General features: G+C 35.9%; 1 protein-coding gene across 4 annotated transcripts in view; it reads left to right on the top strand.

The window, feature by feature from the left end:
* Positions 1-27,213, top strand: part of LOC117228800 (putative G-protein coupled receptor CG31760) — a 65,004-nt gene that overhangs the window by 28,287 nt on the left and 9,504 nt on the right. For 3 of the 4 annotated variants that reach the window (XM_076525645.1, XM_076525644.1, XM_033484804.2), the window contains exons 2-14: positions 8,805-8,964; positions 9,836-10,003; positions 10,423-10,627; positions 15,325-15,559; positions 20,217-20,351; positions 21,014-21,164; positions 21,754-21,886; positions 22,790-22,922; positions 23,739-23,892; positions 23,991-24,100; positions 24,837-25,051; positions 25,861-25,999; positions 26,749-26,854. In XM_076525645.1, coding sequence (XP_076381760.1) covers positions 9,857-10,003; positions 10,423-10,627; positions 15,325-15,559; positions 20,217-20,351; positions 21,014-21,164; positions 21,754-21,886; positions 22,790-22,922; positions 23,739-23,892; positions 23,991-24,100; positions 24,837-25,051; positions 25,861-25,999; positions 26,749-26,854 — 1,863 coding nt within the window. In that variant the 5' untranslated portion in view covers positions 8,805-8,964; positions 9,836-9,856. The remainder of the gene's footprint in view (positions 1-8,804; positions 8,965-9,835; positions 10,004-10,422; positions 10,628-15,324; positions 15,560-20,216; positions 20,352-21,013; positions 21,165-21,753; positions 21,887-22,789; positions 22,923-23,738; positions 23,893-23,990; positions 24,101-24,836; positions 25,052-25,860; positions 26,000-26,748; positions 26,855-27,213) is intronic. The other variant, XM_076525646.1, reaches the window with a different exon arrangement.

Genomic DNA, 27,213 nt, shown 5'->3' with positions numbered 1-27,213 from the left:
AAATATCTACGGTTCGCGAGTTAATTAACATTTCTCGAAGGACTGACGACGAAGAGGAAAGATTGTTTATTAAAAATTAGTACGTTTGCTGGACACAATAGAACAATGCTGTTTTTACTGGAACACTTTTTCAGTATTTCTCGCTTTGCTTGAAATATTTTACCAAAATGAAAATTCTAAAGATTTTTCCAAGGGGTGATTTCGCCCCTAAAATTGAAATCCAACGCCGACAAAAAGAACTGTGGGTGGTCTTTATGGCATTTAAAGTCTCATTTTCAACGAAACAGAATGCGCTTAGCTTTTATGAAATTTGTTCAACCTACTTTCTCTGTGTATAATAAAACGCATTGTTTACAATCTCATTGTGAACTCGGATAAAAAAGTTGGACAAACATAATTTTTGTTGCCATTCGAACCGGTTGCAATTTTAATATAAATTGTTCTGCACATTGTCTAGAAAGCTACAGTAGTATGCATAATTGTAAGTAACTTTTACATTGTTACTGATATCTAAACAAAAACTTAACAAATCATTTTACCTTTCTATATTAAAAATACCAGAAAATGTAAATACACAAATATATTTTGTTAAGTTATCGTTTAGATGTAACAGTTAATTTGAGTCTATAATTATTCGCACCACTGCAACCCCCCACCCCCCAATGCCTCAACGAAATTCAAACTATTTTGACCAATTATAAAAAAAGTTATATCAGCATTAAATTCGTTACTCGCTGTACTTGTAATTTAACATTGTATATCATTTGAAACTGTCTCGAGGTGTCTACAGTAAAAATAGAAGCAAGAAATAAAAATGACATAATTCAGTACACGAAGGGTTGAAGTTTGGTTCAAGCGCAAGAAGTGGAGTCAATTGTTTGCGCCATAAAGGGTTCTACGTTCTAGGTCAACTCCCGTGCGGCATCGATGAGGCGTTAAGGGTAGTTACCCCTGCTGATGATCGTAACAATTTTATTACACGGTATAAAGGACAGCGAGCATGTTACGATCGTTAATATTAATAAACTCGTGTGCGAAGATTTTATACACGAAGAAACGTGTAATTGTCGTCCTGGTAAACACCGGAAAAAATTCTTCGTCGATACTTACTTTACTTATATTAATAACCAAAGGTTAATAATATTTACACCGTAAACAACGAAGTTCACGGAGCTGTACACGGCGATCAACAACGTAAAATTGTTGTCCAGTTAAACATGAATTTCAATTAAATATGATGAAAGTTTCGCTACTTAGCTAAACTTGTTCAATTCATTGTCATTGAATATTCATCTTCGTTGTTACAAGTTCGATCATTTCTCTGAACTTTAGCTGCACTGGTACTATAGTTTAGTAATTTATATACTATTTACTATATACTACTATTTATAGTATATTATACTATATACTACTATTTATAGTGTATTATACGATATACTACTATTTATAGTATATTATACTGTATACTACTATTTATAGTATATTATACTATATACTACTATTTATAGTATATTACACTACATACTACTATTTATAGTATATTATACTGTATACTACTATTTATAGTATATTATACTATATACTACTATTTATAGTGTATTATACGATATACTACTATTTATAGTATACTATACTGTATACTACTATTTATAGTATATTATACTATATACTACTATTTATAGTATATTACACTATATACTACTATTTATAGTATATTATACTGTATACTACTATTTACAGTATATTATACTATATACTACTATATACTACTATTTTTAATATATTATATTAATATATTATACTATATACTACTATTTACTATATACTATATTTATATACTATTTTTATACTATTTATATACTGTTATACGCGAAAAACAAAGTTTCGCGACTATTCCTGTCGCTTTCGAATTTACCACCTAAATAAATAAACGCGTAGAGCAATGCGATCGATTTTCATACATCTCAATTCATTTTAATCGCTGTGCGCTAATCGAAACAGCACTTCGATATTAAAACACGCGATCGTAAATAAAAACGATCGCGCCCGGCCATTGCGCGACTGTTCTATTAAAATGTCTGGCTGTGTTGTCGTAAAGCGAGCATTATGCGTCCTGTCGATAAAACAAGTATAATGCCGTTTAAAATGAACCATAACGTTTAATGGTTCGAAAGTAGTTTCGGTTTTCCGTTCCACGCGTCTGTAAACAGAAGCTTAAAGCCGAAACACCAGGAAAAATATAATCGCAACGTCTCGTCGGATATTATTGCAAACGAGATTTTACATTCACCGACGAAATTTATTTTCGCGAAATTCGTTGAAAGTGCGACGCATTTTGATCGACGACGCGATCCGTCATTTGCGCGAAAACCTGTAGCAGCATCACCGGATTCTGTTTTAACAACTTCTCGCATTGAATGACAATAATTATTAGTATTTAAAAACGACATTAATTGATAAATATTTCGATAAAAAATATAAAATATGGAAATTAATTCGTTTGAGTCGCCAGAAAGAATGTAACATAATTAGTAACATAATGTTGCTTCACTGTTGCCATGTTCTTTCTATTTTGCGGTAAATACTGATGTTTATGCGAAATAAAAATTGTCTGCATCAATAACAAGAACCAGGAATTATAAATATAAGCAGGTGTCTTGTCTCAATAAATTTAGAAGGTTGAAAATAATGTGATAGATGCTTGAAAGTCTTTAAATGTTCTCGTTGCTTAATGTTCGATCTTCTACAATGAACAATAAAACATCATATAACACAAAGATATAATAAGCACGCGACTGCGGCTTTTCTCCATCAAGTTATTTCACACCAGACAAATTGAGAGCGTACGTATGTTAATTATACAAATGGGTGAAGCGTTCATTGCCTTCGTATTAGTTTCACCAGAACAATGCGCACGAATATTGTAAACAGCAAAGACATTTCATTTTCGGAATTCCAAGTTTTTCGAACAATGCTCGCCCCGAAAATTCAAGGCATTCGCAGAATGTCCAGTCCCGGTGGTTTACATTGACTGCTCGTGCCTCGAATCGCATACAAATGGCGGCTCATGGAATACCTACGGCGGCTGCAGTATGGAAACTGCGAGCCATGGTGTCACCAATTTCCGTGCTGCAGGGCAATTACAAAAATTACATCAGCGACCATGGTATCCGAGTTACGTACACGAATATGCAATGCTGTACAAACGAGATTAAGTTACAACCGTTGTTCCGCCCGAAAATATCTTCTAAATTCTTCAAAATCAGACAGTGTCGGAGTATAATAAATATCCAATTAATAATGTTAAAAAGGAGTATTTATTAAAACGTTTATTTTAGTGTAATCAAAGCAATATTTAGTAATTAATACTCAATCTACATAGTTGTAAAAGTAACTAGTGTGCATTGTACGATAACGACGAAAAGGCTGTTTTTATTTGAACTTTTATAGCGAAGTTTGATTCGAAAAAATGACTAAATATTTTGCACATTCGACGTAGCTTTCGACGGCACGGGGTCAAGTAACTACTTCGATTGAAACGTGCAAACTGATTCGCGGGACGCGATCACAGATTTTCTCGAAATGGTAGCGTATCGTGTATTTCTGAACGGGTTTCGTCTAAAGAGACACGAAATGTTGCACCTGCAGCTCGGACAGTAGCTGACATCGGACTAATAACAGAAGCGAAACTTTTCAAATGAGTTTCGCGGATTTTCTAAGCGAAGCAATGCTCGGCGAAGAAAAGGAAGGTTGCGCGATCTTAAATGTGTAGCACGAATACAGGTCAGGTTTCGGAGAAAGTAAATGAAAACAAAAAAAGGAAGGAAGGAAGTTCGAAATGGGGCGCGGGTTACCGGCTTTGCGGTATTGCGATGGATCCCTGCGTTTCGTGTTCCCGGTAGTCTCGTATTTTTAATGCGCTCCGAACCGAGGGTACGAATTGCACTTAGCGTCGGGAACTGTTGCTGAAAATTCAAGAAGAAATACTCGGAAAGGAAATCGAAACGTGTCGGCGGCATAAAATGTTTCGGTATCATTCCCTTTTTCGAGAATTAATGTATTACATGCATTCGTCGTCATTGCCTACGGCTGTCGAGACAATTGAAATATGTCGATAGCATGAAATGATCGCGAATTTTGTCAGTCAATTGGCCAAAATGAAACGGACGTATTTCGAATACAACAATCTTTATTTAATTAAGATGACTGCGGATTTTTAAAGAAATTCCTACCCTCGCGAACGCTTTTACGAAGCATAAGACAAGCACAAAATTTCTTTCGTTTCTTTCATTCCAGAAGTGTGAATCAGTTGTGACATAAAGATCAACATCTATTGACGAGTACGGTTATCTTTTTATTTCCTAAATTAGATTGCAGAAAGTCGTAGAATTTATACATATAAGTATTAGGAGTAAACGTGTTCTCATTTCGCGAAAGCAAAATCAACCATCTCCTGGAACTCGACGAAGATCTAAACTAATTACGACTTTCGTGGCTTTGCCATTAAGCTACAAACTTTTGATTAAATGTAGAACTTTGCTTATAAAAACAGAAACTATACACCTGTACGAAGTGCAATATTTCACGAATTATGAAACTGATAAAAGTGATGGGTAAATGAGCAACTTCACGGCACGTGAAATAATTTGTTCATATTAACAACGCGATCGTGATGCTCATAGTATGAAAATAATCGTTTCTATTCGACTCCAATAATTCTAAATTAATTTATAAAAGTCAATTTTAATTACTCTAGTAAATAAATCATATTTTGTAGACTACAACGAATGATTTTAATTTTAATAAAATAATCCATCAAATTGTGAATTGTGCATAGAACATTAACAGTTTCAAATTTGTTCTTTAAAATATACTTTTATTTTTGTTAATCCAATAAATAATACTAGAAATTGTAAGACTACATAAATTGATTTTAATATCAATAAGTGGTCCATAAATCTGTAAATAGGACATGAAATGCCGACAATTTTAGATCAGTTTATAAAAATACTCTTTTATTAATCCAGTAAATAAAACTATTTTATTCATAGCGTGTGATAAATAGTGGAATAGACTACACAAAGTGGTTATAATTTCAACGAAACGATCCGTAAAATTGTAACTTGTGCATGAAACTCCGACAATTTTAAATTTATCCCTGGAAACAGAAATTAATTCTAATTACTTTCAATAAGCGAAACAATTGCACTCGTGCTACGTTAAATCGCGGAACAGACTACGTAAAATGATTTTAATCTCATTAAAATAGCCCATAAAATTGTAAACTGTATACATAAAAAAAAGCATGAAAACTTCATTTTAGTTGAGAGTTGCGTTTTATTTAGCGGATTATAAGTGCGGCACGATTAATTGCTATCTTTTATATCCTCGCCGACACGTGGAATCGCTTTGACACAGTTATAAAGCGTTCTCTGAACTGACTGACCTGCAGGCTGTTTCAGCGTTTATGACGGGTCTTTATCGAACAGTGTTTGCAAATCTTCATCTTCCGCTTTTCGAGGACACCCAGCGCGCGGCTTGTCACTCAAGCTCTAGTCACCGGTTTTATATCGCGGAACCAGTACCTGAATATGCAGGGCGCTTCCACAATGACGGCGCTGTCCAAAAGATAAAAATAATACGTACAAAGATTACTAAACTGCGGATCTTTATGCATTTATGGTACATGCAATTTTGTAAAATGCATGCTAGGGTGAATATTAACAACAAAATGAATGCTATTATTATCCTACGTTCACGTTCGCAAATTTCAATAAAAAATATTTAAATTATAATGTGTGTATATTATTTTATTATATACGTTCTTTCATCATGTTTTTACTACTTTAAACATTACTTCACTGTTTGAAGTCTTCAATTTTCTCAATCCAGAAATGAAAACACTCGTACGTTTACTTATTACAAGCTTTTAAACAATTTTGGATCGAATGCATTCTTTGGTGTTTTCTAGTTAAAATAGTCACAACAATATAATACCATAAATTGTTTAACTACTGGAAATTGTAAGCAGAATGTACTGAAAGTGTTTGTGAGTAGACTGCAGATTTTATACATTTTTGTCTGTATCGTGATTATTTATGCAAAAATAAAAATTGTCTGCATCGATTACAGACTCAGTGAATTAATATGTATTTCTTCTTTCAATAGTTTCAATAAATTGAAAATCATGTAACGATATTTTTACATTCTCTGTCTTCACTGTGCCGAATTTCGTTCACCCAATTTCGTCACAAATGCATAAAATCCCCGGTTCGCTTGCGACAAAAGCGAGCAGCTAAATTAGAACAAATTCATTGATCCATTAACGTTCATTAAAATTAATTGAGAAACAAAACAAATCTCTATTTCATTCCTGCTTCGTGTAATTACCGCAGAAAGTGTATGCTGCACATGACAATTCGCAATCTATTTACAACTATTAATCGGTCATTTCGAGAGCGTTCCGAATACTTCAAGCATTTCTCAATTGTTGTGCGCTTCCACGATCGGTGAAATTGCTGTGTAAACGTGAAACGATCGTTGAAATTACTCGTCATGAAATTCTCCCAGCAAAATTCAATTAAATGCACATTAATTTCCGCCTTGTTGTCGCCCTGATAAAATATGTATATATTCCATTCGCGATTTTAAATTATAATTTAACGTTTACGAAACATTGCTCTCATTAAAATTCAGACGTCGCCGCCGCCGCCGCTCCGCCAGCGAATTCTTCGTTTAGATACTCACGGAAATAAATGTGCTGACGTGAAATCGATTCGGCAACGTGCTCTGCACAGCGCCGTGATCACGGTCTTCCGAAAACACTATTGTAAATCGTGGCCTACGATGATCAATTCGACGAAATAGGGTAGAAAATTAAAAGTTAGCAAACGTGAGGATAACGTATTATTGTTTTAATATCATAGCAACTAAAAAATAGTATTGATCTCGAAATGTATTAGAAATATTGATTTTTAAAAGTGGTAATTAACGAAATACATGCTCGATGTTTATAGAAAACGTGGAAAACCGTACAGTGGAGCTTTTAATTTTAATTTTCAAACTTTGCTGAACCGTTTGCAATCATCGAGCTTTGTGAAATTATCATGAGCTCTGGTCATTCAAAATTAATTAAAAATCCTTGTGAAGTATATATACCTTCGATAATTACGTGATAGTTGACTTTATATTAAAACCGTGATAAAACGGTGGGGAAAAATCGTACATCAAATTTTCCAACATTGTAATTTTAAATCGAATTCTCGGCAAAGATTTTGTTCACTTTCGTAGAGTCATTTACGATTTCTTTTTTAATAAGAAAGGACAGTGAGAACAAACACGAACATCTCTAGTACCAGTTTCGAACGCGTAGACCACAACCACGAATGTTATGAAAATGGTTTCGACCATAAAAGCTCTAAATCATTAGCACTCCGTTGGAGATGAATGCTGGAAGCGTTCCCCTTGGTCTCTCTAGGGTTAATTACACGAGCCATCTATCGTGGAAAAATGAAACGTTGCGTACGATATGCACGGTCTGCACGATATAGATTCATAATACGCTTGGTCACGGACAGGATTCCTGAGGGCGTCGAAAGTAGTTCGAGGTCCTACGATGAGGAATGCTCATCAAACAGACTTTTCCCGTGAGAACCTTGACCATACATTTCTCACTTTGACGCGTTTCAGGATCAACCCAAGAAACAAATGCTAAATCTGTACATCCGTGTCGGTAAGGAAATTGAAATTTCTCGCGGAAACTTGAAGAAAAGACGTGGTCATCGTCAGGATTAGTACTAACAAATAGAAATAGTTAAATTACGAGCAATCGTTCGCTATGTTTCACTTTCACTGTCGCGCTCGACGTGCATATACAGTGGTGTGAATAATTATAGACTCTATTGGATTATTTTCTCTCTTTTGAATACTCAGAAGTTTTTTCTTCTAGCATATAAGTTACAAAAACGAATCGACGCCGAGAGTCTCGCCAGAGTACCATTAGATAAACAATGATTTCATATGTATATAGAACAGAGTGCTCTTTGTCTTTAGGTGACGTTTTTGGTTTCGTCTTTGTGAATAGTCTTCAGTCTCCTGGAGCAATCAGGAAAGTAAAGACGGTCCTTCCTCGTACATCAAATTAATAAACTAAAAGTGATAAGTTTAATTCACTGCGTTTTACTTTTATTTATCTACCCATTTCCAGTAGACTCAAAGCAACTTTTATATTTTTAGTGATATTTTTTATTTTTATTTAATGTTTGTACTGGCCATCCTTGTACGTGTATATGCAATTTTTCGCAGTTTCGCAAATTTTATGCAGTTTCGAAATATTCGTGTAATATTTCGTAATGTTTTCTACCTTAGTACAGTAATGTCTCCCTAAATGACGCTCAGATTGTGCACAAAAATGGATAATTTGGGAAGAGAAGATACGATTATTCGAGCCTTGCAGCTCGTTTTTATAGTCGTTGACAAACCTCAAGGATCGAATAATCGTATCTTCTCTTCCCAAATTATCCATTTTTGTGGACAATCTGAGCGTCAATTAGAGAGACAGTAATGTCTCTCTAATTACAGTAGTAATACGTAAAGCATTAATCAATTTCATACGAGATGTCAATATCAAAGAAATAACGCGACAGATGCAATTTTCCGATGCAACTGTGCACGTGTATCGATGTAAAAAGAACTCGAAAAAGCTTTGATGAGATCAAAGATTCCGCACGGGTTCTAAATGGAGAGTTCTGATACCGATGTTTACGACTGTTATCTAAAAGGTCATTCGTCTTTTCGTTTTACAGAATCGATACCACACGATGAGTAATCGCTGAAAGTGACAGATAATCAAACGAAGGCAAAAGCACCGTGTCACGCAGAATGTCGAGAATGTTAGAGGGAATGGATGAACGCCCCATGGACCCGGGGCTAAAACTCGGCACCACTTGAATGTGAAAGAAAAAGGTTCCCGTCAAGATTAATTTCATTTATTTCGCAAGCCCCCCGCAGGAAAGTCCGATTCACTTTATGCTCATTATTAGTCAAACACATAATTTATGGTCTCGAATTTATTCGAAATTTTTGGAGGCGCCAAAATTTGTAATATTTTATTTACTTAAATATCAAACTTGATCGTCACCATTTTAATCGATCATTCAATCATCGTTATTGTCACTCCGTACTTGTTTAATCGTTTTTTAATGTCAGCAACATAATCAATATGTCAAATTTCTTTTTGGAAAATTTTGTTGCAAAATTTTAATGTCAGCAGCATAATCAATATCTCAAATTTCTTTTTGGAAAATTTTGTTGCAAAATTTTAATGTCAGCAGCATAATCAATATCTCAAATTTCTTTTTGGAAAATTTTGTTGCAATTAACATAATTTTTAGAGCTTTCGAAATTATCATACATGATTTAGCTAATGATCATTATCTTTTAAATAATTAGATTGTGGATCTTCATGCAGATCCTACGTTTCGTGGATTATTCATAAAAAAGAAGAACAGAATATGGAACAAATTTAATTAACGAACTGTGTTATTAATAATTGCTGATGTACATGGTTTTTTGTATTTTTTAAAGGAGAAAGAAATGTCAATGCAGTTTCTGCTTCTTGCAATCGACACATTCTGTTTTTCATAAAAATTCGCAGTCTGGTAATTTTTACAAAATATTAGCTACATATACCCAAAATATAAAACTGTGCTAATGATTTCAAAGATGTATAACATTACGAACGAAATGAAACCCGAGTTATCATTTTACACGAGATAGCACAAGCTTGGCGAGGATGGCTACCGATCACGCTAACAAAAATATGTTTATTACGAAGTACAAATGAGCAGGTCGCGGGATGGGCAAACCTTGGCTCTTGGTCCTGTTTCCTGCGACAATGACGACAATGACCATGATGGCGTACTTCACCGTAACCACGGCTACTCCTACCTCGGTGTCGTTTACCTCTACAACAATCAACAATGACGCTGTCGATATGAAAAAGGTGAATATAGTCGAGCTTCTGAGTTTATACATTTTTTTTCTTGCATTATTATAAAATTATGTTCAAAACCGTTCAGTGTCCTTTCGCGTTGCTGTTGTTCCAACAATAAGATCAGCATCGAAGACATTCGTAGTCGATTTTGTCTCTGCGACTCGCATTATCGAAAGAACTTTTAAAATAATGCTATGATAATGGCATGGGCACCCCAACATAATTACGGGATTCCCTGTACATTTGAAAAATCACGTCTTCGCGAGAAATGTGCAATTAAAATATTCGGTATGCACATTGAAATTCTATATAAATTCTGCCATGCCATCAAACGAGATGGAAATATTTATAGCGGTCGGGATGAATGTAACACGTTGTCTGATAGCTTCGAAATGTTTGCTATTAATGGAACGTTATGTGCCATCAAGATGGACATCGAAGAAGCCTTGGATGTGATAGAAGCGGCATCGACTGGATCATTGGGCGAATATTGCGCCACCACTGCTGGATTCAAGTCTCTGCCAGCTGCTGCAGCCCTTGATCCAAGACGTTACGACACCGCACGTCAGAAAGCCGACATGACAGCTCTGATACTCCAAAATTCCGGAACAATGGGAGTATCAAGACATAACGGTGAGTAGCAATTAATTATCGGCGACTCTGAACAATTTACCGAAGAACGAAAAACTAAAAATCACTGGAAACATTAATTTCTTTAGTTACGTGTAATAAACAAATATATGCTCTTTAAAAACGAGGAACATTTCAGAATTAGTTATCAGGGGTTTCATTATTTATAATAAAAAATTCATTAAAATTAGTTCTCAAGTAATGTAGCGTAATCGAAAAATAAAAAGCTATAAGCAATATAAAAAAAATGAGGAATTCTTTATAGATTATTGAGAGGTCTCTATTTGTAATGAAAAATTAATTGAAATTAGTTCCTTAAGTAATACAGTATAATTGGAGTACAACAAAATATTTAAATAGGGGATGCTAACATCTTTGGTTATGTGTGCTTCACTACAGTATGCTTCACACATTTTTCTACATTGAAAGTTTCAGGATATACAATATCATCCTCTCCAACATTTATATTTATTTACTTCTAATCTTCACGGTAGAACTTGTTTATAACTTCGTCTAACATGTTCTGCACGGAGTATGCAACATCGAAACAAGGTTACGTCATTTGCATTTCTGAAAGTTTGCTTGAAAGTTACGATATGCAAATTTCTGCCATGTAAAATTACACATTGTTGTAGTAGAACGATGCACTACCTTGATTTTAATAATGATTATTGACAAGGAAATATATAATATATTATATTATGATTGTTGTTTGAAATCGAAACGATAAACTCGATATTTTTTAAATCGCGCGTCTCCCCTCTTTGATCTTGTTACAATTCAAAGTATCATCTTTAACTGGACAAAAATCGAAATTTCTCGAACGAACGTTATTTTCGGTCTCCGTTTAACACCATTAAACTATAAAAAGTACTGACCTATCACGGCGATCGATTCGCGGATACAGCCGCGAAAAAAAAATTCGCAAACAAAATAGTAAGCGGCGCACGAACGGGACACAGTTCCGTAAATAAATCCTGTCGGTGTGAATGCGATTTTCCGTCGCCGGTGTGGCGTTATCAGTTGAAAACTTTGGGTTGAAAAACAACTTAAATCGAAACTCGATACTATCTCGGAAACTTGAAGACACGCCGGGGTAAATTGAAAGGGACACGTCTGAAACTCATATTGCAATTTCCAGCGAGTTCCACTAAAGTGTTCGATGTCGAGCTGGCACCTTTTCCGTGGAAACAATCCGCCCCTTCCCCCCAACCCCGTACCAAGAACCCACCCATATCTGAAACCATATCGTGGCCACCGTGCGCCAAACAATTTACATATCACGTTTCCTTACAGCACCTGTTGCGCCCCCTCGATCTGCATACGAGAATTCCAGTTTTTTTAATTTATTCGGGTCACCGACAGCCGATGTTCACTCGAACAAATTGTAATTTTCAATCGACCGTTTACGAACAGCCCGATTAGAGGCGTGCCCTGCGAGCAGAGCGTCCCCGGTTTTGCGACGGCGAAAGCAAAACGTCGAAACTTCCCGTGACCGAAAATGGAAAATTCTGTTCGCCCTATAAATAGTCGGTCGGCGATCGATATCGTTATGCAGCCCGAATAAAATGCGTGGCACCCCGCACGATTCCGCCGAATCGGTTGATCCTCGCGCGCTCGTAAAAAATACAATCCCGCGGAAACACGTTTCGCGATCTCATTTGCACGTTTATTCTATCTTTCATCGATAAAGTTGCGTGTTCGATTTTCTTTATCGTTCTTGTTTTCCGTTTGGAAGACCACTGTCGCGTTTACGGCTAACAAGGGGAAGGTCAGGGTCGCGCGATCGTTTTAAAAAACACACGGCAGGTGGAAGTTGCAGTGTACAATTAACGTTACGAAACCCTAATAGGATACGTCAAACTGGGCCTCCGTTTCGGAGATACTCAAGATTTCAAATTTGTGCTATTTTTTAAATTTCTACTATTTGTACTATTACAGTCGCGTAAACAATGCTCAGAATTGGGTCAGAAGAACAGAATTGGGTCTGCACAGAATCCACAGTCTAATTATGATAAAAAAACACATGGTAGATGGAAGTTGCAGTGTACAATTAAGCTTACGAAACCCTAATAGGGTCCGTCAAACTGGGCCTTCGTTTCGGAGATACTCAAGATTTCAAATTTGTGCTATTTTTACAGTATTTTTTCAATTTCTACTATTTGTACTATTACAGTCGCGCAAACAATGCTCAGAATTGGGTCAGAAGAACAGAATTGGGTCTGCACAGAATCCACAGTCTAATTATGATAAAAAAAACACATGGTAGATGGAAGTTGCAGTGTACAATTAACGTTACGAAACCCTAACAGGGTCCGTCAAACTGGCCCTCCGTTTCGGAGATACTCAAGATTTCAAATTTGTACTATTTTTTAAATTTCTACTATTTGTACTATTACAGTCGCGCAAACAATGCTCAGAATTGGGTCAGAAGAACAGAATTGGGTCTGCACAGAATCCACAGTCTAATCATGATAAAAAAGCACATGGTAGATGAAAGTTGCAGTGTACAATTAACGTTACGAAACCCTAACAGGGTCCGTCAAACTGGGCCTCCGTTTCGGAGATGCTCAAGATTTCAAATTTGTGCTATTTTTACAGTATTTTTTCAATTTCTACTATTTGTACTATTACAGTCGCGCAAACAATGCTCAGAATTGGGTCAGAAGAACAGAATTGGGTCTGCACAGAATCCACAGTCTAATTATGACAAAAAAACACACGGTAGGTGGAAGTTGCAGTGTACAATTAAGCTTACGAAACCCTAATAGGGTCCGTCAAACTGGCCCTCCGTTTCGGAGATACTCAAGATTTCAAATTTGTGCTATTTTTACAGTATTTTTTCAATTTCTACTATTTGTACTATTACAGTCGCGCAAACAATGCTCAGAATTGGGTCAGAAGAACAGAATTGGGTCTCGACAGTACCCACAGTCTAATCATGACACCTGTCCCTTCGAACCAAGCGATCGTTCCCTTCGACATACGACCAAACGCAAAGTCAAATATTCGAAGTGACCGTGTCATTTTGTTCACCCAGTACGTGGTGTGCGATTCGAGCCTCCGTAAATGACTCACTCCGACCACGCGGGATCTTCCGGGGCGTTATCCCAACAGTCGACGTGTTAACCAATTTATTTAGCCCTTGGAAAGCGTAGGGTATCATAAGACGGGGTGGCGTGCGCGAAGAATCATGCTAGATTTTACCGCAGCCTGTGCAGGATCGCAAATGGCGCGCACGCCAGCTCGTCGCTGCATTACCGTCGTCAATGCACATTTAACCGACCATTCGTTTCCTCTGCAATTCCCTGTCTCGCAAATCCTTTTTACCGGGAGGAGCCCTCACGGGAAATGGCAAACGGTGTTTCAAAGTAGAGGGACGCTCCTCCAGCGTTATTGAATTTTCGTTCGTTCCACGGCGAATCCAGCGGGCAGACGTAAAATCGATTTGCCCAATAACCGACGCACGATGACGGACCACACTGTCAACAGTCCAATTTATATAGGGCCCGGTATATCATCGGCTAACCGGATTCCATTGGCTGGAATGGTAACGAGAGTATGCGCGACATCCATTCGTGTACGCATCGACCGTTTTTTTGCACGACGATTGCTCGAGAAGCAATCGATTCCGATTCGTAAGTCGCTTAGACGTCGAAACGAAATCAGAAGGGCACGCGATGGGTCATTTGCATCATCGGAAACGATGCGGTGGAAAGTATTCTTTGACTAAAATCGTATGATCAGGGTCTTATTATAATTCATGCTGTCGATTACGCGCAACAACAATCTGAGCGTCAATTAGGGCGAATATACTGTACGCTTTAACAAGTTACTCTATTTTAGTGATACTGCAGAAATAATAAATAATAGATAATAAATAATTAGTTCCTACATTTATTATTTATTATTTATTATCTAAATGTATTTATTATCTAAAGCGTACAGTATATTCGCCCTAATTGACGCTCAGATTGTGCACGAAAATGGACAAATTATTCAACAAAAATAACAAGTTATTCATTTTTAGTAATACTGTAGAAATAATAAATAATAAATAATAAATATAGGATCTAATTATTTATTATCTATTATTTATTATTTCTACAGTATTACTAAAAATGAATAACTTGTTAAAGCGTACAGTATATTCGCCCTAATTGACGCTCAGATTGTGCAAATGGACAATTTGGGGGGAGAAGTTATGATTTTTCGAGGCTCGTGGCTCGTTTTTATAGTTGTTGACACTCGATAACTATAAAAACGAGCCGATAGATATCGTTTGATCCTCTCGTGCCAATCGCCGGAACGTTGAAAAGATTGAATTGTTGTCGTATAACTTGACCTCTCAATTTGAATTCGATCGAAAATCAAATGCAATAAATTGTCCCTAATTGCGAATTATTATTTGAACTATAATTTATAGTTGTTGACAATCGGTAACTATGCAAAACGAGCCGCGAGGCTCGAATAATCGTATCTCCTCTTCGCAAATTGTCCATTTTCGTGTGCAATCTGAGCGTCGATTAGGGAGAATTTACTGTATTTCCTCGCGAAAACAAATCTCTGCGACGTCAATAATTATACAGTAAGCATAGTAAAGATCCAAAAGCTTTGTATCGACGGATTTGGTTTAGTTTAATGTTAACGTGACAGTCGTGAATAGACAGTCTCCATTAATACGGTCGGATGTTACGCAGTGCTTTTAGATGCCATAGCGAAATCTTTACTGGTGTCGGTAAACGACGCCGTGGAAACAAGGCTGATAGCATTAAACGCGTCCACGGGCACGGTCATCAACGTGATTTGGTTGGAAAGAAGCCCGGGAAGCGTCGGCGAGCCCTCAAAGGTTGAGAACCATGCACTCCAGCCGGGATCAATTCCGGATTCGAGTTTGCCGTGGTTCGAGAATGCCGGTGCTACCACGGAATTAAGGTTCGACTAATTACACGCTTTCGAAATCTGATGCACCTTCATGTCTTTGACGCATTTTCATGGAACTCTGCATGCTTCGATAGTTTCGCTGTCATGATTAAAATCTGGATGACGATGATACGTAGGTTATACGTGTACAGGGTGCTCACGTCGACACGTTGACCCGCGCTTTTTTCGCAGATAGCAAATATTTCATTTAACCAGTTAGCTGCGTTTCACGAGTATACTCGTCATGGAGAAGTGGCAGTATTTTGTGTCATCTCGAGTATACTCGTCGTGCGTAAAAAGTAGTAACCATTGGCTATTTGAACTATAATTCTAGTGAAAATAAAAACATATTCTCAAATTTCAAGATTAGAATATTTTGAACGAAGGCCAGAATAAAATAAACAAATAAAAAATATGAATAATTATATGAATAATTCGCGATATTGGTGTTCGATGTGCAAACTGCCATTATGCATCGTTCCTTGCTTTGCTGGACACCATTTTCTAAAATGGAGGCGCCACAGCAAACTGGTTAACGTGTCGTCAAAATTCCAGTCGTTTGGTGGAATTTCGAAAAAGTTAATTGTTTTTAAAGGCGATCGGATGTTTCAGTGAGCAACTGTGTAACGTTCGGTGACAAAAATGTCACGATTTCACGTTTCAGGAAATAACCTAGTTCGAAACATGTACATGGTTTTTTAATTGCTATATCATACGGTGAAAGGTTTATATCTAATTGTTGTGTGTTTTTTCAGGGTTTCGTTATATTATTTTCCAATACATTTTCCACTTTGATTGGTGAAATCTGCATTTGGAAAATTATTACTAATATTGTATCTTTGTTCGAATATTACTTCCGAATGAGTTAATGAAGAAGAATGAGTTAATTTTAATGTGCCAAATGAATTTTGAAAGTAAATATGCTGTTCTCTTTGCACATTTATTATACCGATATTGAAATTGAATTTGTTAGGTTGTAACATAAGTAAGCTCGATTGTTGTCATGCGAGTACGCTAATATTGTGAAAAGTTCGCAAGAAGCAACTCGTAGCAAATTATTTTCACTGATAGAAATGTAATATAATCGAACTTGCGGATGTTACCATCCAACATTTTAATACGTAAAAGACTGTAAAATATATTAAAGTTTACTATATTCTGAAAAAAGCTGTTGAATACGATAGTCATGATCATACTTAAATGATTCTCTTCAAAGACAATGCGTATCGGTGTCGATACATACTAATTCAGAAAGGTTCATTATGTAATTGTGTTACGCTATCGACCGAAAGTACACAAATCTGATGTGTAATTTGCGCGTTTAATAATTTTCGACGGTGTGAAACATGTATCCATAATTTCCCAAAATTAAATTCCCCAAATTAGAAGCGGACCAACTTTAAATCACTTATCAATGATATACGAGTCAGATTGAATATTTACGGGCGATGGTGTCTCTATTAATAAATGATAACACGCTCTTCTATACGTCGCTTCGTGAACAATTAGCACCTGCACGCACGCACACGCATTAAAAAAAAACTTTTCTGTTTTGCACCTCACCGATCATACTTGGTTTTCGTTTTCTCTTCCTGGTAATACGAGAACGATAACGATGCAAAATTATGGCCAACCGATTGAACGAGTGATTAAAAAGTATTTCATTGTCCATTATCGTTACGTGCCATTCCGATTTACTAGTTTAACACTGTTCGTTTCAATCGAAGGCAATGTTCGTTTCGATTAATTTCTACGTATGTAGTCGGCTGTTCAACGTGGAGAGACAGATAAAAAGTATGGTTGCCGGGAAGAGATGTGACATTTTGTAGGCGCTCCACGATCATTCATCATCCCTCATCATCCCGTAAGAGCGTCAAGTCATAGAAACTCGATACGCGAATATGCAAAGACGGTAAACGTTTTCAGGTCTGGCCTCCTACTTCCGCCAAAAGATCGCAGTTATGATGATTACCGTAATGTCCGAATGCCTCAAAATTCGAGGACTTTAGGCGATCGTGATTCTAATCTTACGATTTATTATTAATATAAATACTGAAACATATTACATATTTAATAATCTTTAATATTCGATTCGAAGCTTCGCTCAATTTTGCTCTAACGAATAGGCGATGTTCGCGACGCGCGGCCATTAAAATAACCATAACATAATTATTGGACCGTGGGTTTTGTTTGACCTTCATTTAGAAGGTCATCGAATTGCATGTTTTACCGCGATACATTTATGTTTCAGAGGAAAAATAATAAATACCGATTAAAAAATAAATACTAACTTTATTGTAGAGAGAATTCTACAAATAAAATGCTACAATTTGAAGTATTGTGATAAAATATATTATTACTCCGCGTCACACCTAAGTTGAAAGAAAAAAAGGTACAAAGTTTCAGAAAGTTTCAAAATGTACCATTTTTCAACTTGAAGTTATTAAAGAGAAGAAGACGTATTTCTGTCGCCTAAACGCCCACGGTCTAATAATTACGAAGATTGGTAATTATCTATCACGTGGTAACGGTACAATTATAACTTTGTTAAGGTTATTTCGTTAAGTCGCGACTTGTAGCAAGTAGAGAAACGTGGATAAAATTGTAGACTTTTAACATGAAGACATGAAAATATTTTCATACTCGTAACGTTCTATTTTAACGGAGCTTGTAGATCGTAAACAAGTGCCTAACGAACAATTTATATAATCCGAAAATGACTTCGAGCTTTAGAATTTGAACTGTACGAGTGTCGCATTTATACGTTCGAACGAGAATCATTCGCATTCATGCGCCAGCGATTATCGAATCTGATTCACCTCTAATATCCATTAATATCGAACATTATTATACTAACTTATCGGATTATTTCGTATAAAATTAATTCGAAGTAATCTATACTATTAGTTATCGTCGACGCGGTAATACATTGCGAATAACAACGCGGAAATAATTATAAGCACGCGATACGTCGCGGCCTGTATTTCTAACATGGAGTAATTTCGTGTGATCGGGTTTCATACGAAATTAATGTACCGTCGGGGTTCGATGATCACGTGTCGCGGTATAATTAAGGGTGTTAGAAGTAACGCGTTTTCGATGCAACAATTCTAAACGTGACTTTCATTTTGAAAGGGGATATGAACGCTTAAACAGACATTTACGATAATCAATACGCCATCGGTGTACCGTTAGGGGATTTTTACACGTGTATGCAACCCGGGAATATTTATAGCATGCATCGTATAGGAACTGTCGAATACAACACGGAACGATTCCGACAGATCGAGAACTAGGCTCATTCGAAATTAATTTCGAAGCTGATGAACGTCAAATATTTTTTACAATTTTAGAATCAAGTTTAGAAAGAGTCGTGCATGTTCTGCCGTTTTGTTTCATTTTTTAATTTCTTAACAAAGATTTCTGTGACGAGACTGCGGATTTTTACGCGAAATCAAAATTTGTCCGCAACCATTTCAAAAAATAAAAACTGAATGTAAATGGTGTTTTTTTTTGGAGAATTTTAATCGATTAAAAATAATACATTATCATTTTCAAAATCATTCAAACTTTCTACTATTTTAGATCGCAAGTTCAATCATTTAGTTGTTATTTAATTTTAGTTGTTATTTTTCGATAACCTTGTAGGTAAAAATAGTACAATAATATTTTATAATTCTCTTAAGCTTACTACTATTTCAAGTTGAAAGTTAAAATGAATGTTCTTCGATATTTTTAATAGGTTGAAAAGAGTACAAAGTTTTTCGATTCTCCTAGTCTTTTTACTATTTCAAAGTACAAGTAAACTAAATAACAAGTTCTTCTTTCAATAACTTACTAGACTAAACATAATACATTGATATTTAAAAAATTTTTAAACTTTCTAATTGCAATGAATTCTAATTGCCGCCATTTGTGGCACACTTAAAACGTACTACATTCGCGCAAAACGTAAGCATTACGTATTCACATAAAATCGTAGCTTCTTAGTTAAAAATTCTTAAATCTTAAAACTTTAAAATTCGTAAATCAGAAACATATTTTGCGGGAACTTTTCACCCTAAAGTGCCACAGAATGAATCGATCTTTCAATTTGTAAATATTCACCGTTCTGTAAACTAAGTATCTTTTGAACGTAAGAAATCATCCACAACTTAACAAACTAAGGTCTCTTCGCACGGTTATGTCCGGACCACATTTAACGCAATCTGGTCACGCGCATCCCGTTTTTAGTACGTCATAATTGCTCCGAAACAGCATGGTGTTATCTCCGAATCAATTACAGGTTATAATTGCGAATCGATTATCGCGCAACAAAATATCGCGCGGCAACGATAAGTATCTCGCGCCGTGATAATCCTGTTTCACGATGTCGCCGATGCTCGTTATCATAATGCCGCGATTCCGATTACAATATCGCTTGTAAACGTATGAGAATCACGTTCGCGGAATGCACCGCGAGTCCTCGAATACCGACACATTCGGACAATAATCGAGAATGCGGACGAAAATTCGATTAGTCTTCGTCTATCGGATGACCGTGAAGTGCCACAGGACCACGAAATTAAAGGAGAAGCAACTTGTATTAATGGGGTTGTTGCACGAACCGCGTGTGCACCGAAAGGTCGAAGTTTCTATGGCGGTTTGTGGCGTTTGCGTGTTATCTCAGGTCACCGAAATTCATGCAGTCACCGGCGATTGAATCCTACAGGGGTTGGTGGACCATCCCGTATTTCTCTTGCAAAAGTCATCGCTGGTTGATCTCCTACAGCGTTAATATACTACCGCTGGACGCTCGACACGGGTTCGTAAAATGATCCATCACTATATTCTCTATTAAGTGCGCAAACGAGTGCTCCGATATTCGCATTCTTACTCGCAGAAACTCGTTTCTCCTGGACAAAATTCAATTTTCGAGGATGCACATCTTCGAAAAATCTTTGCCAAATCTTTGGTAACCCTTTGATTGATAACCCTTTATAGCTTGAAGATTCGAGATAAATAATTTTTATCGTTATAGATAATAACTTGTGTGGTAATTAATAGTTATAGATAATTATGTGCATGGGAACGTCGCTCAAAAATATTAGATCACTCATTCGTACACTTAATAAAAGGAAGATTAGAATCTTCAGTTATCCTCATATTTCCTCATATTTATATATTTATTTATTTATATTCCCGATTTTATAATATCCTGATATTTCAATTTTTGGAAAAATATCGTATATTGTAAAATATAAATTAAATAACTAAATTTTTTCAATTCAATTGTTTTTACTTAAAACAGTATTATATTATTGCATTTGAAACTTGTGAATTTGTTTTGAATTCTCTTGTGACAACTATATATACTACTTTTTATTCGGTTGTATAGTTTTGCAATTTTCAATGAATGATCCAACCCGATAACTGAATTTCGTTGGTCACGTTGAAACTTCTCATCATGGTCTGATCTTTTTGAAGGGTTCGAGAATTTTTAAGCGTGGACATTGACATAAGCGGGCTAGAGGTGAACCAATGCGACGGATCACCGCAACAAAACAAAAATGAGATACTCAGCAATCAGATAGAATCGTTTAAGGGTACTCATAAGTGTCATAACGACACGACGCAGGTAATACTACCACGAATTATCAGTAAAATCTGACTTCGAAACTTCACGAAAAAATGCGATTCCTTTGTTCAAGTTCTCTTAGAACTACCAAGTTGGTGTACATGTAATTGCCGATTAGCATAGAAGATATTAACTATAAATACTTTTTGCTTTTTTAATCGTTCTCTCGAACCAGAATTCTACTAGCATACAACGAGTATTATAATTACTATTTGGTAATTACTACATTCATTTTCATGCGTCATTTTACAAAAATGAAAATTCACGGAAAGTTTCTTTCCTTGACTAAAAGATTACTCATTTTAAAAAGAATATTAAAATTCTATTAGATCTCGCCGATTTATACATTTTCTTGCATTTGAGAAATCTAAACACGTGAAAATTGCAATAATCGTTAAACAAAGTAAGCTTCTTTATTAATTTTATTCAAAATTACTGTTGTTATCGTTATGAAACAGTTCCAGAACATTTTCTGTCGTTACCGTAAGCGAACCGTTTAGGCTACCAGCGGTTGGCAGTTTCATATACACCAATTTCGCCAACTCCATACGCAATTAAGCCATCAAAATGATTTGGCCACGGTTTTCAGTGTGAATATCAAAGTCCGCATAATGTTGGGGTCGGTAGTAGATGGGAAAAGGGTGCGTATATCTGCAAATGTCGGAAGGGCTATTACAGCCCGAGTCAACTTCGGGCTAGCTTCGATGGAATTCTGGTTGAAGGTCAGTGCCGGATTCTAACGAAAACGTTCAGTCTACAATGCGCAAACTTTTATTTCGCAACGAAGAAAACGATTCCTTTAACCCTTTCGCTACTACGGACCACTATAGTGGCTTTCCATATGATGCCACTGAGGTACTACGGACCACTATAGTGGCTTTCCATATGGTGCCACTGAGGTACTACGGACCACTATAGTGGCTTTCCATATGGTGCCACTGAGGTACTACGGACCACTATAGTGGTTTTCCATTTGGTGCCACTGAGGTACTACGGACCACTATAGTGGCTTTCCATAAGATGCATTATATTGCATAATGTTATTTCCTCTCATACTGTAAATTAAAGAGCGCATGCTAAGACGTTATAAAATACCCTGGAATACCCTTTATTTATAAATACCCTTTGGAGAAAAATTTTTTCGTTCGAAAAATTCATTCAATTCAAACAGCTTAGGTTCTCCGCCGACCGCCGCGGAGTACCGACTTCCGCTGACGATCGCCGTCGCGTAGCGTGCAGTGATGTCGCAGCGCTCTGTTCGGCAGAAGTACCGCGACGGAGAATCCGCCCGTAGCGAAAGGGTTAAAGTCGGTTCGCAACATTTTTTAAAGACCGAGGGAACAGATCCGGAGACGATTGTAATTCTTTCTTCCGGTACATAATGTGTTGACGTTTATGGTAGAAACAGTTACGGTAGAGATGTTTTTCCCAAATATGAAAATAATACTGGGTGGCAAATTCTGCTATGGCAAATGCTGAAATAAAAGGAAGGGGGCAGTTTGGACCACAAAGGGTTCAAAAAGGCATACGATGCGTCCGTAGATGATTGCGCATTGTAGGGTGAAATTTCTGTGAAATTACTGTGAAATTGCTTTCGAATTCACGATGAAAAGTCACATTTTCAGCTGCTTGGAAAGAAATGCAGGAGAACGTGAGCGATTCTTACGCGAAAGTGTTCCGTTGCTTGCGTTGCGCGCCCGGATGTGCCAAGTGTAAAGGTCCAGAACCGTGTTTAGCTACTTACCATTGGCCATTTAGGTACGTATGCTACAGAAATAATATCCGCTTAGAACTTCGTGAAAGATTCTGCATGCTGACCAACGTGCAACTAGCGGTTCGGCCGATTAGAATCTCCATTCTACACGAAGAACTGTAGAAAGTAAACATTTCAATGTTACGTTTCGGAGAAAGTTTATCAAAATGTGAGCACCTGTTTGGACATTTTTACTTCTGCTAAATTCTAGAATTAGTATACTAAAATTGGCGACAACGTTAATCGCATGTACTAGAAATTCAAGTTCGGGCGACTAGTAAATTCTTTTACATACATAATTACTTCGTCTTAGGTGAAATTAATAATCTTAAAACACCTTGCAAAAAACGAATGAATTTTTTGTTGGATTATACAGATGTTTGCGCACATACGTTAGAAATATGAGTTTGAAAAGCCGCAAACTAAAGAGAGGATTGTGTTCTTCGCCGGTTTTATTAAACATTTTATTACGTTACTCTTCAAAGATTTATACATTTTTGCAAATTAAAATGGTGGAAACCTTTTAATTATATTTGCGAACCTGAAATTACTGTATCTTCTACAATCATTCTAACAAATATAATGTCTTTCTTATGTTTAAATATTAAAAATTTACTACCCTTAAACAATTCGTACATCGACGTTCGCTTAATTTTTAAACACCGATAGCTGGACCGTCGAATTTGATTTCACTTTTCAAATGTAAATATTTGCATCGAATAGATGTTGTCGGGAGCAATTTCGCCGAATGAAATTAAACGTCGCAACCAAATAACAGGCTCGTTCCAAATAAAAACAACTAATCCAATGTGTACTTTCAGAATCACCCTTTTATCATTTTCCATTTTCTGTGTGTTCGGTACCATCGTGCTGGTGGCCTATATGTATAAACATCGCAAGCTCAAAGTGTTCAAGGTCGCTTCACCGATATTTCTGTCCATCACGCTTTTAGGTTGCGCTATTATGTACCTCGAGGTACGTATAGAATTTTCTGCACCTGTGTTTACCGTGTTGGAGCAATGTTGGAAGCGTCGCATGGTGTGTTTGTACACAATCTTTCGCTTCCTGTTCAGATGGCCGCCATATTTCCTGTCCTGGACATGTATTCCTGCATCGCGACCAAGTGGACGAGACATCTTGGTTTTTGCATCTCTTACACGGCGTTGCTCATGAAAACATGGCGGTGAGAAATGCAACAAATAAAACTTAGTAGTTGGACGAATTGAAATATATTTTTCACGGTATTCGTAAAATCAACGAAAAATTCGAATCATCCGTCGAGGAGTTTTGCCGAGGTCTGCATAAAATATTTTTTCCTTAGTTCCAGGCTAGTTATTTAAATTTAAATAGTATTTAATTTTATTATATTTCTTGTGACCTTGTATTTACATAAATCTCTCCTCAAGTAATGTTTCAAATACTTTCCTCGATTTAACACGTTCCGTGCCACGTGTACCATCGATGGTACACGCTTGCACGTTTACTTAGTGAACTGAACAAATTGTTTACAAGAAATTTAGAACCGAAGAATCAATTTCCACCGCAAGAATGGGCGTTGATAAGTTTTTGTTACGTTGTTATGTGTACGAGAATTAATAATTGCACGTAATACATCAAGTTTTAGTAAAATATCAAAGTGTGAAGATTCGAGTAAAAAAAGCTCGGCACGGAACGTGTTAAATAATAATTGCTCTCGTCACAACTTGTTACTTGCCATTTTATTCCACTGATTCAATTGACTCAACTAAAAGAATTCATTGGAAAATGATTCGATCGTATTTTATACAAAATTCTTATACTCGAAATAAAAATAATGTATCAGTTGCAACGATTCGGAATTTTTGTTTTCACTTCGGCCAGTTAACATCAATGGGTCTGACATTGTATTGATAATAAAATCGTAAATTTTTCTTCCGCAGAGTTTCCCTCACGTACCGTGTGAAAAGCGCTCACAAAGTTAAGCTCACTGACAAACAGCTGTTGCAGTGGATGGTTCCAATATTGTTAGTGATGTTGATTTACCTTGGCACGTGGACGCTAAGTGCACCGCCGTACGCCGAGGTGATAGCGGACAACTATGGTCTAAAATTTTATCAATGTTCATTCAATTGGTGGGACCATAGTTTAGCAATCGGTAATAATATTTTATAACATCCTCGCATATTAATAGAGCAGATGCGGGTAATGTGGAACACAATATTTCAACGAACAAGTAACGAAGCTTCAAAATAAGTGTCCTTTTTGTACACTTCTGTACATTTCTGTACACTTAACTATCAAAAATTATCACTTCATCGCTAGAATATAGATTTTGCTAAATAAAAATTGTCTGCATCAATTGCAAGAAATGTGAACTAAATAGTAAATTCTTTCTTTTCTCGATAATTTGAATAGGCTGAAAATAAAACAATAACATTTTTAAATTCTCTTAATCTTTCCACTATTAACTATTTAATACTTCAAATAGTTATTTATACATTATTAATTTAATTGTATGTGAACAGTAATCACAATTTTATACTTGGATATAAGTATATACAATATATTATTTATCAGTTCCATCTCCTCCTCACCTAGGTTTTATTTAAAAAACGTAACAAATTCCTTGTTCTGCTAAATTTTGTAAATCAATTGTTCCATATTACCAATCATTGCTCTATACAATTAATTGTTAACACTAGAACTACCGAGCCCTAGACGTAGCAAATGTTATTTCATAACAATGACAAGATTGGATTTGTTTAAACCTCGTAAAATTCCATTACAATATATTTTTGAATAAATAAGTCTATCCAAAAATTTGTCATTGTAACATTCTTTATAATATCAGAAAAGAAAATAATCTTCGGTAGTTTCAGTGTTGTTAAGGACACAAATATTTATCCATATTCGATTAGAAACGGACCCTGCTATAACGTGTTATCGACGACTGTTTTCTTGCAGGAGAAATTATGTTCCTTGCCTGGGGTATTAAAGTGTGCTACAACGTCCGCAACGCAGAAAGCCTCTTCAACGAGGCCCGTTTAATAAGCTACGCAATCTACAACATAGCAGCTGTGAATATAACCATGATCGCAATTCAGTACGATCTTACATTTCCGAAGTACAGTGTGGCTCCAAAAAAATTTTCAAAATCGATCACATAAGAATCAATTTTTTCAACGATACTCAACGTTGACGTTCACTATCGCTATTTTTGTACAATTATTTCGTACTGTAACACATCTTTATGCAAACATCTTTATCATCTTTGTAACGATTTATTTATGTATTATGTTAATAAACTATTATTTTCTTTCGTTCTCCTTCTTGTAGTATTTTTTCTGATATACTTAACTTTCATATGAAAAAATCATTTGTTGTTGATATTCAAATTAGATAAATCTAATTTAAAAACAGATAAATCTAGGTTGTTCAATGCAAAATATCATTATGCAAAATATCGATTGCAATAATGTGATTGCTGTTCGATTGCTTTTTACTTTTCACCTACTTGTTTTTGTTTTAAATGCATGAAATACACAGTCTAACTTTATAAGATGCTTATTTATAATTATTGTTTGCTTATATACTGTAGATCTTTATGAAACATCCAATTTTGATATGTCGTTTTTTACAATTCAGAAAAAAGACAAAATTTTGTCTCTCCATGTCAACAATATAGTCGAATTAACATACAAATTTCGTTAATGCTTGTAAGTGTTTTCCTATTTTTGCTTAGAAGTCTACAGAACTCATTGCAGTTCACAGTAAATCAGAAAATCAATTTTTGAAGCCACTGCACACTGGTGATCATGCCAACTTAAAATCTGAATCTCTTGAACTTTTTAGCGTTTTTATTTTCCCTCACGCCGGGCCGGATATCAAGTATCTGTTGGGATTCTTACGCACACAACTTTCCACTTCCGTAACCATATTTCTCGTATTTGGGCCCAAGGTATTTGAATTTTCATCGATTCCTCATATTTCTGTGGCTGTACAAAATAAACAAACGTCTCGCGTCACAGTTTCGAAAAATTTCAGTTCGTTTTCGTAATTTTTATCTCATAAAGACTATCATCTAAATATACTATCAATTAATGCATAATTGATACAAAATGCATTTTTTAAGAGAAGTTGAGAAATATAGTTTTTTAATTCTTTTTTACCATCCCAACGAATTACAATTTTTTAAAACGATTTGTTACCTATTATAGAGTTGGACAAAATGCAATCTACGAAATGTAAATTATTACAAATTAATTACAATAACTAACGAGTTATAATCGTTAATCTATGAATACAAGAATCTTGAAC

The sequence above is a fragment of the Megalopta genalis genome, chromosome 12, assembly GCF_051020955.1.
Source record: "Megalopta genalis isolate 19385.01 chromosome 12, iyMegGena1_principal, whole genome shotgun sequence".
Classification (NCBI taxonomy): domain Eukaryota; kingdom Metazoa; phylum Arthropoda; class Insecta; order Hymenoptera; family Halictidae; genus Megalopta; species Megalopta genalis.
Note: the sequence above shows the minus strand (reverse complement) of the source record. Positions and strands in the feature narration are given on the sequence as shown.